The sequence below is a fragment of the Ambystoma mexicanum genome, chromosome 10, assembly GCF_040938575.1.
Source record: "Ambystoma mexicanum isolate Mex_15411 chromosome 10, UKY_AmexF1_1, whole genome shotgun sequence".
NCBI lineage: Eukaryota > Metazoa > Chordata > Amphibia > Caudata > Ambystomatidae > Ambystoma > Ambystoma mexicanum.
In genome coordinates this window covers 1,190,196,807-1,190,216,840 of record NC_090932.1, presented here as the reverse complement: position 1 = coordinate 1,190,216,840, position 20,034 = coordinate 1,190,196,807, and the positions used below count along the sequence as shown (strand labels likewise).

At 42.9% G+C, this 20,034-nt stretch overlaps 1 protein-coding gene across 1 annotated transcript in view; it reads left to right on the top strand.

Moving 5' to 3' along the window:
• SRRM4 (serine/arginine repetitive matrix 4) overlaps positions 1–20,034 on the top strand; it is a 290,445-nt gene that overhangs the window by 249,436 nt on the left and 20,975 nt on the right. Inside the window, exon 9 of the mRNA XM_069619178.1 lies at positions 5,214–5,548. Within this exon, the coding sequence (XP_069475279.1) occupies positions 5,214–5,548 (335 nt within the window). The remainder of the gene's footprint in view (positions 1–5,213; positions 5,549–20,034) is intronic.

Below are 20,034 nucleotides of genomic sequence, written 5' to 3'. Positions count from 1 at the left end.
TGCCTCAAATGATCTATTATTCAGAGTAGGGGCCAAGACCAGGTGTTTCCAGTGGAGGGAGACCGGTTGCAAATAAGTAATTTGCTCTATGTATACATAAAGAGAATAATATGAAAGTGTAGTTGCTGGTATGAAATGATTGAGGGTTTGGGGTGGTGTGAGGAGCTTAGCAAGTTGGATTGCAAATGCCTCTGAGATCATTTATAAAGGTACTTCTGAGACCCGAGTGAAGATCTTAGCAAGGGAGATGTGGAGGACAATGTGGTGGGACTGAGGAATTGTGGATGGTGTTGAAAAGCTCCCAGGGGTTATGTGGATCCCCTTCTAGTCAGAATAGGAGGTATTCATGTTTGGCCCTGAAAACATCTCTGCTAAAGGTGGTCTGGTTTGCTTTAGAGTGCTAAGGTCTTTGTTAGATTTAGACTTACACTACATAAACTGACATTCATAGCCCTCTTGTTTTACGTTGGCAAGTTTGTTCTGGTACTACCTGTGGTTAGAGACTTGAATGGAAGAGGACCAAAGAAGGGTGGCATTTGGCCATTGAAGAATGGGACTGATAGGTCACTGGAGGGGCAGGAACTGAGGGCAGAAAGAAGAGAGCACTGAAGTGTATTGAAATTAACCCAAAAAGCACTTAATCCCAAACTAACTTTGACGCATTTGGCTTGAGTTGTGAAGCTGTTGGGTTGGGGAAACTTGCTGCAGTGAATACGATCAGGCAATGAATTCTCCAGGACTGTATGAGTGATGGGTATTAAATATAGTGGATGACATGAGGATACTGGTGAGGGTAGTACCAATGGAGGATGTCCCATTTAGTTCTGTGGTGCAGTGGTTGTGGGAGATGTTGGGGCTGCTGTCAGAGTTGTCCAAGCATTGAATAGGTAGAACCAGCTAAGATTAAGGTTGTAAGTGTATGTGTTGTAAAGTGAGATGGTACTTGCATTGAAGAGTCCACATCCTGGTGTATTTGTGGGTAAGAGGCGTGGTGATTTTCTAAACTAGTGTTAGAGGCAAGACGGCTTACTGGTGTATTGGACAAATGTCTCATATGTTGTTCTTGAGTTGGTGCCTCAAGGAGGCATGTACAACCGGAATGCCACACACAGGAGGCGCTGGGATGCACTTAGACCGCATAAAATCTGATTGAGCACCAACAGGGAATCAGGTCACAACGTACGGAGCAGTTTCCAGCTGTCACAACAGCAACAATTCTGTGCCACAACCAGCCTGGGCCTAATTGAAACCCATGGATAAATGTACCCGGCGGACCCCAAATTGAAGGGTTATGATTGAAATACTAACAAATTGAAAGAAAATGACATTGAAACATTAATGAAACTGATATCTAAAGAAAAGTCCAAAAAGCATTTGAGCATTTGAGGAGAGGGTTTGTGATTTTTCTTGTAATCTGAGATCTCTGATGATGGACTTATGTTACCCGCTCTTCCCTTTCTCTTACACCTTACCTACTAAAGGAGGAGTGCTTGATTGGTAAGTGAACGCTATCCGCAAGATGACAGGGTATTTGTTACAGGAGGCTGAACAGAAATCTGTAGGGGAGAATCTTTTACAAAATTACAGTCAGAATCTCTGTATACTTTTAGTTTATTTATAGTTTCCATTTTTTCCCAAAAGACTTTACTTTCTTTTACAATTTTTATTTCTCTCTTCCATTTTTTTTTCATATTTGTGAATTACACTCTTTTCTTATAATGTCTTGTGTTGTGTGAAGTAAAGGAAGCTATGCAATCTAGCCTGTTTTGTGCTGGTAAGAGCCACCGTGCAGACACAAGACCTTGGGGTTGTGCATCCCATGAATATCTGCTCCAGACATTGCAGGTCAGAGTCGCTTATCCATTATCTTGTATGCTAACTATACAGGCAAATGAAAGGGCTATGCAAAGAAAAGCAACTGTCCTTGTAAAAAGCATAACATGTTTGGCAAATATCAGGATTTCAGCACGTAGACGTTTAGTTTCTTACACCACGTAGTACCAAGAACTACAACGCTCTACTACCTTTGTGTCGTGTCATGTGTTGATAGAAAGACTCTGTGGACGGCAGTACTTAGTGTCTTTCTATTACTGCATGGCCCCTACATTCAGCAGGTTGACTTATGGGCTTATGGACAGACTTAATGGACCTTGAGATCTCCTCTTTCATGCACCTTGGGGGTGATGGTCAGACTCAATGACCAAACATATCTTCTGCCTAAGGCTACACATTGTGGCGATGGACTGTTAGTCCATTCTGTATCCATTTTACTAAAAATGTGATGGACATATTCATATTCATTTATTCACACTTCTACACCGTACACTGGTGGACAGACATATTGCACCATTATGAATCCCTTCTCTGGCCATGTTAAACCACATATTGCTGAACAGGTGCATTGGGCCATGACTCCATCTGCCTTCAGGATACACAATGCCTGATGTAAAACCTCAATGGAAAATGAGTTTCCACTGTGTCTGTCGGCCAGTCCTGGCATGGTATGCTAAGAAGTTATGGAACAGATTAATCGTACCATAGCCCCTTGCTGTAGCTTGCACTGAGTTGCAAACTCAATCCCTTTCTGTATTTGTTAAACCATGTGGAGAGGGCAAACATAAGTCTTCTGTATCTTTTGCATCACAGGGTGAGCAGCAGACTCAAGCATCCACGAGTTTGTTCTTTTTTTCCGTTACATCACGCAGTGACAGATCACACGTCTCTTGAGCAGATTTCATAGACTGTGGGTCATTTTCCTTCTGTTTCTATGCACCACTCTAGGGTTAATGACAGAAGGCCTGACCCAAATAAAAGTTTGGACATAAATCCCTGAAATCGCTCAGGAGGATTTTTATCGGAACGATTGCAGGCAGCCTAGAGCCTTGTGACATGTGATAAGGCTACAAGTAGGAGGGAACATTATCTTATGCGATGTTGCCCTAGCACCAGTTGTTAATGTACAAAAGGTCATATCCAGGAATATTAACAATCTTTTAATTTGAAAAAGTATTAAACCAATGATCTAGTCGGTTTTAGATGTTGCTTGCTTGAATGATAGAGTAATTAACATTCATTTTTCAATACATTTATTTAAAATAAGTTGTTGTAAATGTACTCCTAACTCCGAGCGATGTACTTAAAATGCATTAGCCTACCTACATACCTAATGTGATTATTTACAAAGATGGTGTAATTTTACACACATTTAGAGATACGGGCAATGGAAGGTGGCATGTGTTGCAACAATTTAGAGGAATAAAGTCAGTAATAAGATAAGAACATATGCCCATGTTAGAAGGTAAGACATTTGGCTACTGCCCCTTGTCAGAAATAAGACAGTTTTCAGGTGCAGACTGTGTTCCATGCAGCTCTCATGCCCCATCTTCCTACATCTGACATGGGGGCAATAAACACTCATTATTTCAGTTTTATATTTGGTTAGCAACAATCCCATATTGTGAATTCTCTAAAACAGCATACAAAAATATTTGTGTTCAAGAAAGAAAATTAAAAAAAATAAAATAAAAGGCCCGAATACACTTTATCCTGTACGCATGCATTGTTTAGATCACAGAGGTTGATAGAAAACACCCAAATGCCTGGATCATGCAATGGCAGAATTTCTTGGAAACTAAAAGTTTATGCTAACATGAGTTTCCCTTAATTCTTATTAAGTGTGAGGCTTCTTCAGGGAAACCTGTGTTATTGATTGTGATATCTCAAAATCAAGTGAAGCTATGCACACCAAACCTTGTTGCCCATAAACCTTCTTTGTTTTGAACAGTTATATATCTTTTTTACTATACTTAATAGGTTGGTGAAGTAAATGCCATGGCTCTCGAATACTCGACATACCTGTGTTTTGTCCCTTGGACAAGCACAAACCTTTTTTAGACTGATTTAATCTTATGTTCAAAGGGGCAGTTCACTAAACAGAGACATGGACTGATGTTTAGAAGATTGTAATGCTACTACTGTGGCTTTTACCTATTCCAAAATATAGATGACATGTCCCCTCTCATGACTTCAATAGTTCCAGGACCTTTTTGATGCTGAGTCTTGTGATATATATGCATAATGACAGAAACTGTAGCTGGGAAGCCTAAAGGTCACATTTACGGTTATATACTAATTGACCTTTTCTTTTCACAATTGACCTCGGCAGAATTGACCTAATTTAGAAGGTCAATTAGGACAGATATGCGGGGGAAACCCCCCGCAACCCCCACCCAATACAAAACCCTCAGCAACCCCCCACCCAATCCCCTTATATTATTTATAATCCAAAACCAAACCAAAACATATATGAAATATCTAAAATAATATAAAGATCAATTGTGCAGAAGGTCAATTAGGACCACTATAATAATTAGGTCAATTGTGCAAAAGGTCAATTGTAAAAGGTCAATTTGGGTAATACCCACATTTACAGTGTGGTCGTTATTTCCCCTCATGTGTAATACATTTTTAAATTTCATATTCTATGGTATCCTTAAGACTACCTATGCTGCAAACATCTCTGAGAACACACACGCCCACATGGTATTTCAAGTATTATTAAGGACATGACCTTAATAGAACTGCACAGTTCAACAGAGAAAATAATTTTAACTTGGTCACTCATGCCAAATACATGACACTAGCATAAGGAAAGTTTCTAGGCCTTGTATGTAGCTCAACGAAGATGAACTTACCTGAAACTCCTAGAGCAAACATGAAAGTTCAACCAATAGGTCTGATATCTTCACGGTGGCATTTGGTAGAGCACATGTGCCAAAACATGAACATCTTTTCACTTCATGACAAGACATTTTCATCTATTATTTAGTCCATATTTTTCAATATAATATTTATTTTCCTTCTTTCATTTGTTTCTTTCTTCTTATCTTCCCCTTTGCTTTTCCACCTTCCCATGGTTTGCATGCTGGGATACCGCACGATGTCTTTCCCCTTTCCCACTATATCATATCTGGGGAAAGGGATGCTTCACAATGTGACTTCTTATCAGCGATATACCTTTTTTTCGTTGGCATTTTCCTTTCTGCCACGTTATTTCTTATTTTTTGTTACAGTATACAGTGCATCATGACGATGATGAATATGAAAATAAAAGTTTAAGTAGACATGTTTACTTGCCAAATGTAACCCAAAAGAATGAAAGCAACTGGAGTCATTCATGAAAACCCTCCCTCCCGACTTTCTCTCGTTTCCAGGTCTCGCCTACTGGATCCGCTTCTGGAGTTGCTATTGTTACAGAGAGTGGGCTGGGCCTCCAGCCAAGTCAGAATGGGCAACCTAAGGAGTATGACTCAGGGAATGAGGCATGCTCACCGCATTCCACGCAGGGGGCAGCCATTGTGCCAAAGGCCGTCGCAAATGGGAGTCCTGCTCCAGGAGACTACAACCATGCCCCCTCTCCTGGGAAGGATAAAACAAGCCAGAGCGACAGCATCTCTGATTCTGGGAACTCCTCCGCCAGCTGCTTGTCTCAGTCCAAAGTGACAGCAAGTGACATTATTTGCAAAGACACTGTGAGCCAGGATGAGAGGTAAGTGCCAGTCTGGCATCACTGGTGACAAGTCAGTTGGCGAACCATCTGCATGATGGTTCAAGTAAATCACATCTTGTTGGCCCAACATTAAAAGTCAATACGTTACAAAAGGTCTCATCACAACAAAAAGTGGGGGTTCCTTATAAGCAGGAGTTGTATGTTTTGATGCTCTCAGTCTTAGGTGATGTGATTTAATGTAGATAATGTGAGAAAAATATTGAAATGCTTGATCTTTGGATTCCAAGTCTCTACAGTAGCAAATAAAAAAAAAAGATAAACCAAGAGACAAAGGCAAACAAAAAAATACGTAGGGGAATCACTTGGTAGCCCTACTGCAATGAAATCACCCACCAAGCTGATCTTTCTGCGCTACTTTGCCTTTCCCAAGTGGTATGAAAAGAAGTGTTTCTATTATATGTGGCTCTTACAGAGATATACTATCTAGACAGAAGAATCCTGAGATGGGTGCCTTACAACAGAAGCAGATTCATATTTGGCCATTAACAAGGCAATGATAGGTGAATCCAGAGCTCTGCTTCTCTCCAGGTTAGATTACTGCAACATCCTCTTCCTTAATCTGCCTCTTTCCGCCCTACGCCCTCTTTAACTAATCCAGAATAGGACTGTGAGACTTATCCTTGGCCTCAAGCCCAGCGACCGTATCTCTTGAGCCCTAAAATCCCTCCACGGCCTCCCGGTGGTTGCAAGCCTTGAGATGGCCAAACTGTTTTATGATTAACCATGTAGTGCCTCATAAATATCAATGGGATGTTATAAACATGGATTATAGTCCGACACATATTGCTAACATATAAATAGCCAAAAACACATATGTGTCTGACCAAAACTCCAAAAGTACAAAACAGAAAATGGTATCTGTATCTGTAATTAAAGATACATCTATATAACAAAAAACTATTCAATAGTGTGATGTTTATCAACACACGTGGCTGTCCATTACACCATGAGTGTGCATTGGAGTGAGGAGGTTGTAACAAAGTGGAACCACTGTCCGTTATGGATTTTACAAGTTCATTGTTGCTCAACAAAGCAACCAAAAGACTGTTCCATGCGTAACCACAATCGCCCCTCTTTTGTCTTGCTAGCATAAAGGTAAGTTCAGTATTGGCTCCACAATTTAGAAACTACCCCATCATAGTAATGGTAAACATTCCACGCTCGCCTGTGCCATTTACCTTGTACTGTTCATCGTGTGAGCAGGAACTTAGAATGTCCAATTGTCGTAGTCATGTAATGTCATTGAGGCGGTTCTGACAAAATATCAAGCAGTTTATAAATGTTGTCAGAACCACCGTCCTCCATTTATTGAGAAAGATAACACCCGAGGACAATCATGTAAATTCAGAAGAATCATTATGTCAGAGAAAGCAATGTCAAGTTCTTCATTCAGAAAGCAACATAAACAAAGGTTCAAAAAGGGATTACATCTCTCATGTGCCCATTCTATTGAGGATGATACCATGCTGAATGTATGTGTATTATCCAACTCACTTCTTAAGTTAAAGCCCTATAATTTACGCACATCCTATTTAGCACTGGCTGTGAATAAAAAGTTTACAAGCACAATGATTAAACATGAAAAAGAATTAGAAAAAAAAATATGCGATGTTGGGAGCGCACAGTTTGCACCCAACACACGGTATTGTCTATAAACCTGGTTCACAACTCTGTACAGCGTACACACTCCCAACTGTATTACATCTATGTGTGGGTCACAACTTCTGGTTTGCCTGCCTGGTATGGGCCAGAAAACATCTGTTTCAACAGCCTGTGAGTCTTTTACTGGGTTTCTGAGTAACAGCAGGTTGGTTGAGCAAAGGGCTTTCTATTTTTGTGTTTGCGAGTTAGTGATTGAGTGAGTGAGTGTGATTATTTAGTGTGATTATTTATTAGTGGTGACTAAACTACTGAGCTGCCTCTTGTTGCAAAGGTATGTAGTAACAATATAGTGTCTTTAGTCTAAGGATTTTGTAGGTAACCTTGTATCAGTAGCTATCCAATGTCTGCTTCTGAAGAAGGTGGTATGAAGGCGCTGTGTCAACCAATTACACGTTCCAATGTCTGCTGTAGACTATATTGGAATTTGAGCATGTCAACATACAAGCAGCTGGAAAAGGCCACCGCAAAAAAGGCAATCTAATGCTGACAACTGTGAAGGGGATGTTTGAGCATTAAAGGGAATGATGATGCAAAGTTATTAAAATGAAAAGCCTACCATATTAATTACAGTCAGATACTGATCAAGCTTAGCTTGTAAAAGAATTAGCAAAGGTTACATGTTGGCTTAGGAAAGTGTGAGCTCCGGCGGCATCCACAAATCATATTTTGTGAATCTCGCAGCAGAGCATCAAGCTCAACAACATTACATTTGACTCCACTCCTCCACACAGGCTCATTCACACTTGATGTATAAAAGACATACGCAGTGGTCTCTCAAGTGCTCTTTACATTTCCATTTTCCTGTGTAATCTAATTTGCCCTTGCACTGTTCCACAGATGTCACATGACACCGTATTATTCTGCCATCCATATTGTATATCCATTAGCCGCAGGGGATGGCATATGAAGAACTGCTAGCATACCAAATTTAGCCAGAACACAATATCAGCAATTTACCTTTCATCGGAATAGCAGAGTGATTAAGAACTCCTCTACATCCTTCTGAGAATGTTCAGAAGGCTGCTGGCTTTAAAGTGAAAAGATTGTTTTGTTGCATGTAACTGAATCCATCACTTTAACAACTGCTCACACAGGCAGCAAACTGATTCTCTATAAGACGTATAGTTTAACTGTTTTTGTCATGAAACAGTTGATAGCCCATATTGTTGATTTAAAGCTCATTAACGAAGTTACCCCACACTTAAAATATCAAAGAAATTACATGTCATTGGTCTGCAGATGAGCACGCAAAATAAGAACTATCTTGATGGACACCGTAATACTTGGAAAAATTAAACCATCTGTTATCACTTCTAAAAAGCAGAGAAGTTAAACAAGGATAAAATCAAGTTACATCAAGCAGGTGTTTCAAAATGCATACTTCATATTCTCCTAGAAACCTCTATTGTTGAAATATCAAGGAACAGTCTTTTACCTTATGGTAAACAGGGCTGAACTCCTATCACTTTGGACACCATTGCAGACACTTTGCACTAGTGCAAGTACAATATTGCATGTTATTAGAATTAGGGCAAAGACATACCTTTCAATGATTTTTTTGCACCAGGCCAATCTATACCCCAGTGCTTTCATTCCATACCCGACACAAACATTGCGGTGATGCTAAATCGATTGAAATAATACATTTTTCACTAGGGTAATTGTTGCATTTCTGCTAATTTCATGCAAAATTGCATTCACGCCAGTGTAACCTTCTTGTAATAAGGCCCCATATTGTTAATGTCCAGACAAATACTGAAGCCCTTGATTAATTAAAGTTATTAAATACATTGTTAAAAAATGTGCATCATTATAATGCATTTGATCCTACTTTGGAATCATTACTGTGATGCTTGTGAAAAGACAAAATGCAATATACCGAAACCCAGTGAAGGAGTTTTAATATGTGCTTTAGCAAAAGAAAAAGTAGCACTGCAGCTATAGCCAAAATATACTTTTTAATAAAATGTCATACAGCTATCAAAGGATAAAGAGTAGCTTTCTGAGTATTTTTTCCACCTGTAACTAATTGAAGATCTCCCAAACACATTACCATGATCTATGTTTAAATATTCACCAGAAATGGAGTCAGACAAGGATCGATATTAGCTGCATACTTGTTCAACCTGTATCTAGCATACCTATCAGAATTTCTAATGGCTCACTCGCTTGTCTGTCCTAGGATCGGTAATTACCCTGTCCACTTCCTGGCGTACGCGGACGACATCACCCTGATAGACCACACTCCATTTGGTCTGAAACATCTATTGAAAGCCATTGAAGAATATGTGAAGGCAAATGACCTAGAGATTAATCCAACTAAATCAAATATAAAGATCGTTAGCAATCAGCCAAAAAGTAGACAATCGTATAATTGGAGATTGAATGATCAAAATTGGCCAATTATGAAGTATTTAGGCTTTAAGCAAAGAACTACCAACTTGTTGAAAGATCTTAATGAGGAATTGGAATTTTAAACTATCCAATTCATTAGCCAACAAAAAAAGGTTCTGAAAAGTTTCTGCAGATTCTCACTATTACCCCTAATACAATGTTATAAGGGGAAAGTTTTACTTGATGTATATGGCATAGAACTCAATCAGAGCAAAGGTAAACTGAATTGGGAGAAATATGGAAAAAAATGCTGAAGCTTCCTATGTCTCTTTACATTGCAATTTGTTACTTATGTATTGATCAATTCTAGATCCTTGTAAACATTCTCTATATGAAAACTTGGGTAAACTTACGAGTGAAATGAAGAGAGGCTACTTGTCCAATTTGAGCAGTGATGCAGAGCAAATATTGTTGTCCTGTGAGGTGATTAGCAAAATGCTAATTAAAAAACTTTTCAAAGTGAAGCTTGCTCTGCTTAGAACAGATTGGATCACAACTATAGCACAATTATGTAAATTTAAGAGTTCAAACAAATTTAGTGTTTGCGAAAAATCATGCAAGTATATTCTGCCATATTTGAGAAGCTTACCGAACCCTGAATGGCGACCGAATTATTAAGATTTCAATTGAATCTAGTAAAAACATATGAGACCATGCAAATATGGAACAACCTGGAGTGCAATGCAAGGGTCTGTGATTTATGTAGCAAAGGTTATTTTCAAGACATAAGACACCTTATCATAACCTGTAAAGGCACATTGCCTACTACAGTGAAATATTTTGCCAGATTTGTACTATATATAGAGTGGATTAATACTCAAGATTTTTGGTACAGGCTTACAGCAGGAAAGGAAATCTTCGTATCAATTGGGTTACTGAAATTGTTGAAAGAATTAAAGTTTATAAAAATTGTCCTATGAGGTAATTTGGGAGAGACAAATTGACAGCTCACTAATGCACTTTTTTAAAGATGAACTTTATTATATCATGTCTAATGAGGATGATCTTTTTTTTCTTCTTTGTAATAAGTATGACTGTCTTTCTTTGTCTTGTTTTATTCTTAATTTGTTTTTATTTCTGATTATTCAGTTCAGAAATTAAGATACATGTGTGTAAAAAGTCAAAACTTGACTGTATGCACTATTTATATATATATATATATATACACATATATATATATATATATATATATATATATATATATATATATATATATATATATATGGTGTTCTGAGAGAGTCAGTTGAGATGTGAGTAGTAGTATTTCATGGTCCAGGACACGCATAAAGAGGGATTGATGGTTTAGATCAGCACAGTGTAGCTTTGGTCCATTAGGAAAGAAAAGTACCAGAGGTGGTGGCACCGGTGGCCACGGCTACTGCTCTCTTCACCCAAGTTAAGTTGCAAAGATAGCTTTTGCTTCTGGGTCCGTAGAAATGAATAGAAGTGCAAGAAGAGAAATCCAAACTGAACTGGGCAGTTAAGTTTTACATTTTTATTCTACATTCGACCAAAGGCCTTTGCATTAAAAGCGTGTATCCTGCAAGATATAATGAAAACATTGGGATGCCCACATTCAGAGAGCGTGTAGGGATTGAGCAAGCCCAGAATGGAACAACAGAAAAGGTGTGAGCAATGGGATGTAAAATGGGATAAGGTAAATGACAGCATTTATTTTATGCGGTTTCCTTGTTTCAGCTCTCCTTGCGTATCCTGCAGGGAAAAGAATCCAGCATTTGGTTATGGAGCTGACAGCTCGTGTGGTTATGCTATGAGTGCTCTTTATGCCTCTGATGCCGGGTCATTCTCACCAAGTGACGCCCAGAGGAACATGAAACATGCCACTGATGCCTAAGTGGGTCTACGGCATAAGTGCCATAAGTAAATTAAATGTGCCTTTGATAGCTATGTAGGCTCACAGAAGGAGTCCATTTGATAATATAACATGTTTCTGTTGTCAGAGCCTGTGTCCGCTGCTACTATCGCTGGCATTGTACTCCTTCACCACATTGTTTCTGGTACATTTTGTGTTTAGCTCTCTTAAAAGGGACAGTGTTTACGATTTGTTCTGTCCTGGAATATAGACAATACCGTTTTTGGTAAATGAGAGAATATGGCTCTATCAATCCCATATTGGTTTAGGTCGCCAGGTATATGAGTTGTTAAAGGGACAGTAACCCTACATTACAAAATGTGATTGTACTCTGCCTGAGGGTGGGGGCTGAATGTGGGTGGCCAGGGAATCTTCCCCATACCACTGTAGACCCATCATCCACTAGCTTGGAGATGTGTCTGGTCCCTTTGGTCAATCCACTGGATGTCCCCAGTGTCAGTGTTAGACAGGGGTCTTTGTCACGTGCCTTCCTCATGACCTTCAGGCATACGTACCCTAGGAAGAAGATTGACATCTTCTGTCGGTTAGTAATTTTGGATGTTTCCATGATCTCTTTTAATAGCCTTTTCCTAGATCCATCATACAACAGTCCTAGATCTTTCATATCACAAAATCACAGTATGACGATCTCTGAATGGTGGTCACTTGCCATGTTTTCTCAATCTTTTTCTTAGCCCTGGAGATTCCCAGAGGATTGGTCTTGCAATGAATAATGTCATCCATGCTTCAGGTTTTCCAATGAGGATATGTTTGTTGAGTTCAGGAATTTGAAAGGAAGGTTTGCCTCCATGGGATTGCTTTTAGTATGCCCAACGTAGTCTCCGATTATGCTGCCTTTCATTGGTTCTCTCTGCTTGTGTGTTTTTGTTGTGATTGCTAATGGCTAGGTCTCTCTCCCGTGACCCCTCCTCACCTGAGGTTCCTGAAGATGTGCTCAGTGTCCGTGAGGTCCCTCTACTTCCTCTAGTAGTAGCCTTCTGGGTCTTCTTTCTTTGGCCCTTTACCTTCTTATCGTGGAGGTAGGGACGGGCTCCACTGGAGGCCACCTTGGCAACTGAGGAACTCCCCGCCAAGAGGGACCCCCAGTAAGCCTGTCCCAAAATCCAGGGAACAAGCTTCTGCAGCACCAAAAAACCCTGAAGCACACAGGTTGTACATGGAGCTTGATCGGACTGGCGGTAGAGATTCTGCAGGCAGTAGAATATATCCAATTTAAAGGGGAAGCTCCTTGGAAGGTAATAGTAGATAGGGAAAGGCAGAAAGAAGAGGAAGACAGAACAGAGCGAGGTATAAGAAATAACGCCTAGAGGGGCTTTAGTGTGTGCAGAGGCACAGGAAAGGAAAGAAATCCTGCGGCCCGAACAGAGATGACGCTGGAAGCCGGAGGTGAGCAGAAGGAGAGCACTCAACCGAAGCCGGGTGAGAGAGAGCGGGAGCAAGGAGAGAAGGCAAGGGAAGAAGCCGGGCGGAGAGGTACAGAGCGAGGAGGGGCGAAAGCCGAAGAAACTTGCGCAAGCAGGACCAGGACCAAGAGCGAACAGCTGGCAACGCGAACAAGAGTTCCGAAGCCAAAACAGGAAGTGGGAGCGATACAACGCACTGAACGTAGGTTTCAGTGCATTGTTATAGAAACGCTGCCTGAAGCGGCCATCTTGGAAGAAGACTAGACCGTACGTAACGGTTTTAGCCATGAATCGATCACCTAAGTCGGGAAAGGGACCATTTATGCCAGACCTTCCATGGCCGGAACATAACAGTATGACCTCTTCTCCTCGGGGTCCCCCCCGGCTTGCCAGGATGTTTTCTGTGGAACAATCGCAGCAGACGAGGTGCATGGATGTGATGACGGGGTTCCCAGGTACGTTCTGCCACTGAGTATCCCTTCCAATGAATCAGATATTGTAGGGACCCCGGTAATATCTGGAGTCCACAACATGAGACACTTCATACTCCTCCGGCTCCGAGACAGGAGGTATCCTTGGTTGGATTCTGGGTCTCTGGTAGGGATCCGGCACGTAAGGCTTTAATAGGGAAGTATGAAACACAGAGTGAATTCTCTTCATCTTCTGGAGTCGAAGACGGTACGCCACTGGGTTAACTTGTTCGACTATCGAGTAGGGGCCCAGGTACTTGGGAGCGAATTTCCCAAGGTGTAACCATCGAGGTAGGTATTTGGTCGAAAGCCAAACCAAAGTGCCAGGTGACCATTCCAGGTTGCTTCGTCTATGTCGATCTTCCCTCTCCTTGGTATTCTTGCGGCTGTCCTCCAATGCCTTCAGGGCCATCCTTTGGGTGGATCGAATTGCTTCCAATAAACTGTCCACGGTGGGAGAGTCTTAACAGTTCTTCCGAAGGCCTGGTACATTGGAAGGGTGGAATCCATAGGTGCACAAAAATGGACTTATCTTTATGGCAGAATGATATGTGTTATTATACGAAAATTCTGCCAAGGGTAACAAGGATGTCCAGTTGTCCTGCTCCCTGTTACAGAAACTTCTGAGGTACCGCTCGAGGGTGGCATTCAGCCTCTCAGTCTGGCCATTGCTTTGTGGATGGAATCCCGATGATAGTGCTCTCTGTATTCCTAATTGTTTACACAAGGAAGCCCAGAATCGTGATGTAAACTGCGACCCTCGGTCTGAAAGTACAGTTTTGGGTAACCCATGCAGTCGAACTATTTCACGAAGAAATACTGTTGCCATTTCTGGAGCTGTTGGGAGTCCTGCAAGTGCGATAAAGTGGGCCATCTTACTAAAGGAATCCACGGTGATCATAATGGTTCTGTGGCCTTCCGAGGGTGGTAAATCCACAATAAAGTCAGTAGACACATGTTCCCAGGGCTGAGAGGGTACCTCCGGTTGTTGCAACAGACCCAAAAGTCTACCAGTTTGGGGTTTGTTAACAGCACATACAGGACAAGAGAACACGTATCGTTTGACATCTTGAGACATGGTTGGCCACCAGAAAAGCCTCTTCACCAATTCCGCCGTATTCCTCAGACTCTTATGTCCTGCCAGGGGAGACTCATGGCACCACCTCAGCACCTGCGTCCTCAGATTATGTGTTGGGATGAATAAAGCGGAGTCGTGATATAATAGTCCGTCTTTGAGATTGAGATTGGGGTCTATACGGTTGCAGCACTGAATTTCCTCTTGCATTGCTTGCAGAAAACTAGAGACCACTGAAATAAATTTCTTGTTGGCAAGTAGCAGCTCGTTTCTGGACTGTGTCTCAGAAGAAACTTCCCAGCTTCTAGACAAGGCGTCTGCCAAGATGTTTTGAGAGCCTCGTAGATACGTAAGGTGGACGTCAAATTGAGAAAAATAATATGCCCACCTAGCATGTCTAGCGTTGGTGCACTCCATCTGTTGCAGCACCCGCAAATTACAATGGTCAGTTCTTATGACAAAGGGCTCAAGAGATCCTTGTAAGAGGTGCCTCCATTCCTCACAGGCTTTCTTCATTGCCAGGAGTTCCTTCTCCAATACAGAGTAATTTCTTTCACTAGGGCTCAAGGTCTTGGAAAAATAAGCTACCGGATGTTCCACTCCGTCCTCAGAGTTCTGGAGCAGGGCCGCTCCAATGGCATTCTCAGACGCATCGGTCTCCAAAACAAAGGGACGTGTCTGGTCAGGTTGGACGAGAATGGGAGCAGAAGTAAACAAACTCTTGAGATGCTGGAAAGATTGTATTGCGTCGGAGTCCATCAGAAACCTAACCCCTTATTTCAATAGTGCAGTGAGTGGTAGAACAATCTTAGAGAAGTGAGGGATGAATCGACGATAAATATTCGCCAGCCCTAAAAACCTTTGAACCTCCTTGACACACCTGGGTTCTGGCCATCGTAATATGGCTTCAATCTTCCCTGGGCCCATCCTGACACCTTTATTGGATAGGATGAAACCTAAATAGGGGATAGAGTCAGCATGAAATTGACACTTTTCGAGCTTCACCAAGAGCTGATTCTCTTGGAGACGTCTCAGAACTTCTTTTACCACCTGGATGTGTTCGTTCAGATGTACAGAAAATATAAGGATGTCGTCCAGATAAACAACTACGCATCGGTATAGCAAATCTGAGAATATACGATCCATAAATCTTTGGAAAATTGCGGGGGTGTTGACCAGTCCAAAAGGCATCACCCTGTATTCAAAATGGCCTAGGGGAGTCCTAAAAGCAGTCTTCCATTTGTCCCCTTCCTTAATCCTAAGGAGATGGTAGGCCCCCCCTTAGGTCCAACTTGGTGAATAGACGTGACCCCTGCACCGCCTCCAGGATATCTCTTATCAATGGCATTGGATATCTATCCCTACAGGTGATCCTATTGAGACCTCTATAGTCAATGCAGGGTCTCAGTTCTGTAGTTCCCCTCTTGGGTATAAAGAACAGGGAGGCCCCACCAGGAGGTCGTGACTCCCAGATCAGTCCATTCTCCAGATTCTCCTCCAGATATTCCTTAAGGGCCTTCCTTTCTGGAAGAGATAAAGGGAACATTCTTCCGAAGGGCACCACTGCTCCCTCCTGTAACTCGATGGAGCAGTCTTCGGGTCTGTGGGGTGGCAGGAGGCGTGGAACCTTGTCTTCAAATACTTCGGAATAGCATTGGTACACCAGCGGAATGCTCGAGACCACCTTAGTCTGTAGAGTGCTACCTTGCCCCTCCCGTTTCTCCTGTACCTGCTTACTGAGGCAGTTTTCATGACAAAACTCAGAGTCAAATCTTAGAGTATTGAGGGACCAATTAATGTAGGGGTTATGCTTTCTGAGCCAAGGGATCCCCAGTATAATGGGAAAATGAGCCGCTCTTATCACGTCAAAACTGATCCTTTCTTGGTGATTTCCCATCAGTATCCATAAAGGTTCAGTCTCTGAAACTATGGGTCCAGAAACGAGAGGCGTGCCATCAACTCCTTCGACTGGAATGGCTCGGTGTTTAGTCTGACAGAGAACTCCTTGGTCCTTAGCCTAGACCCTATCCACAAAGTCCCCTGCCGCTCCGCTATCCAACATCGCCAAAACCTCCACAGACTTCTCGGTAGACAACTGTAATCGGACCTGGAAAACCATCAAGCGAGAATCCTCGGCTACACCTGAGGCGTGGGTGTGATTGCAGGGCTTTCGAAGGTTTCCCCCGACGTCGCCCCTGCACAGACTCGGGGGGTAGCGTTTCCCTTCTTCCGGGGAGGCATATCGGGACAATTACGGAGTAAATGTTTAGATGACCCACAGTATATACATAGACCCAATTCACGTCTTCTTCGCCTTTCTTCTGGTGTCAGCGGGCCCCTGGCTGAACCAATCTGCATAGGTTCTTCAAATACCGACTCCGGTTTAGGTACTACCTTGGTTGCTGGAGGAGGGTCATTCAAGGGAGAGTAACCCCGTTGCCGTCTCTTCTCAAAGCGTCTCTCATTCAGCCGATATTCGATCTGTAGGGTTAAGGTAACCAGTTCTTGGAACAAACCAGGTCGTGAAACCCGTGCTAGTTCATCTTTGAGTTCTTCGTGTAAACCCCTCCTAAAGATGGTTTGTTGTGCCGAATCTGGCCATCCAGACTCGGTAGCCAACTTCTGAAATCTGGAAACATAAGTTTGGACGTCAGCACCACCCTGCCTGACGTCCAACATAGCCTCATATGAAGCAAAAACCACCTCAGGGCGATCGAATCTTGCTTGAAACTGTTGCGAAAACTTATCAAAATTCTGTAAGACCGGGTCGTTATTAGTCACTAATGGAGTGGCCCATGCCAACGCATTTCCCACTAAGCTTGAGATTAAGAAACCCACCTTCGCCTTATCTGTCTCGAAGGTCTTTGGTCTGAACATCAAGTACACCTTACAGGCATCCATAAATTCCTTCCATGACCTGGGATTTCCATCATACTTGCCAAACGACAGAGGCATCGGGGGGAGGTCACCTCTATCCTCATTGCGGGCGGCCACTTGTTGTCTCAAAGAGTTGTTCTCTGCCTGCATGTTTTGCATTTGCACTGTGAGTCCCTGGATGGCAGCCACCAACTCTTGATATTGTTCCAGGGTAGCCATGGGTGTTTCTGGGCGTTGTATACTGTCGTGATTGCTAACGGCTAGGTCTCTCTCCCGTGACCCCTCCTCACCTGAGGTTCCTGAAGATGTGCTCAGTGTCCGTGAGGTCCCTCTACTTCCTCTAGTAGTAGCCTTCTGGGTCTTCTTTCTTTGGCCCTTTACCTTCTTATCGTGGAGGTAGGGATGGGCTCCACTGGAGGCCACCTTGGCAACTGAGGAACTCCCCGCCAAGAGGGACTCCCAGTAAGCCCGTCACAAAATCCAGGGAAAAAGCTTCTGCGGCACCAAAAAACCCTGAAGCACACAGGTTGTACGTGGAGCTTGATCGGACTAGCGGTAGAGATTCTGCAGGCAGTAGAATATATCCAATTTAAAGGGGAAGCTCCTTGGAAGGTAATAGTAGATAGGGAAAGGCAGAAAGAATAGGAAGACAGAACAGAGCGAGGTATAAAAAATAACGCCTAGAGGGGCTTTAGTGTGTGCAGAAGCACAGGAAAGGAAAGAAATCCTGCGGCCCGAACAGAGATGACGCTGGAAGCCAGAGGCGAGCAGAAGGAGAGCACTCAAGCGAAGCCGGGTGAGAGAGAGTGGGAGCGAGGAGAGAAGGCAAGGGAAGAAGCCGGGCGGAGAGGTACAGAGCGAGGAGGGGCTGAAGCCAAAGAAACTTCCGCAAGCAGGACCAGGACCAAGAGCGAACAGCTGGCAACGCGAACAAGAGTTGCAAAGCCAAAACAGGAAGTGGGAGCGATACAATGCACTGAACGTAGGTTTCAGTGCGTTGTTATAGAAACGCTGCCTGAACGGCCATCTTGGAAGAAGACTAGACCGTACGTAATGGTTCTAGCCATGAATTGATCACCTAAGTCGAGAAAGGGACCATTTATGCCAGACCTTCCATGGCCGGGACATAACAGTTTTTGCTGGACCAGAACATGGATGTTGGGGACGAACCCCCAGGTATGCTAGAGGGGCACCGGAAGTTCGCAGACTTGGAAGGCCCAACACCCTCCCCCAGGATACACGGAGGACTCAGTCATCAGCAAGTTCAAACTGCGGTTTATTACAGACAAAACCAACAGGGATCAGCATAGGAACAGAAAATATTCATGCACATCTCACTCTTCCTCGGCTCGCAGGCCGGTTTTACTCCCAAATGGTGTCAGCTCTTCGTCACAACTTGGACCCCTCTCCAGAAAACCTATTGGGCCACGTGATTGGGTATTGAATATTCTATTACCTATATAGGACATTATAGATGTTATTCTACTGGGCCTCGCATGTCAGGTGGCTGGCCTGTTCCATCCCCAAGTCACTAACTATAACATTGTTGCAGTTTTGTGGACTTACCATTGGTTCTTGACTGTTGCTACCCACCCCTAGTGTACTAAACTGTGATTGTCTAGAGGTGATGTCCCCAGGCCTGGGATCCTCAAAGGTTCTCAGCTCACTGTGTACCTCTTCAAAGTGATGAGATCGATTGTGTGTCTGTATTGTAACTTGTGTGTACCACCTTTGCTTATCAGTGTTCTCTCTTTTCTGGCGCAACACGTGTTGCATACTGTGGCATTCCGTCCTGGCTGCCTGGGACCAGCTCTCCTTTCCCACTACTGATCACTGTCCATTTTCTGCTTCGGCCGTGTCACGTGTTCGGAGACCACGGATTTCAGCTGTGCAGCTATGTATTATGAGGATTTATTTGTATTTTCTGCAGCTGGTCCCTTTGTCGTCTGGGGATTGGAATGTCATCTGTATCTCTTGACCTTGGCTGCTGGTCCTGTCTCACACGTCTTGCTCTCTGTCCAGCCTGAATCAGCTCAGCGCATCTCTTGCTCATAGGCCTGAGGCCTGCTGTCATTTTCCTAAACCTTATAATGCAGTTTCTACATTGTAAATGATGTACTACATTTCCATAGGTTAGTCACACTTGGCTCTGTCAGGTCCCATAGGTGCTCCTGCAGTTCCATAGGGTTATTTGCTTGTAAGCATCTGCAAGCTTTGCTCAGGATCTCTTGCACCTTGTGGTTTCTGCGTGGCTGCATTTAGCTAATGGCAAAAATAATAAAAGCAATAACAGTATGTATATTTATCTGTCCTCCAACTATAGAACTGTACACTTGTGTTCTTCAGGTATTCAAGTGCGCGTTTGTGGCCCAAAGTGCGGATGGCACGTGTGTTTCATGTCTAACACTACTATGTCGTTGTGTCTCTAACAACATCAGCAAAATGTCTTCTTGGTGTTTCGTCCAAGCTGTCCATACAGATGTCTATGATCCTGGCCTGTAGTAGTTCATCATCCACGCATAGATAGATCTGTATGTCCCTTGGTCGTATGGCTGGCTGAGGGGATACCTCTCGACATACTTGTCAATCATAGGTCCATTAGGAATTTGTCTGAAACAGAATGGGTCATTGCTGTGTTTTCTGGCCTTCTTCCCTGTCATGGATTTAGTAGGGGTGGGGGGGCAGGATTC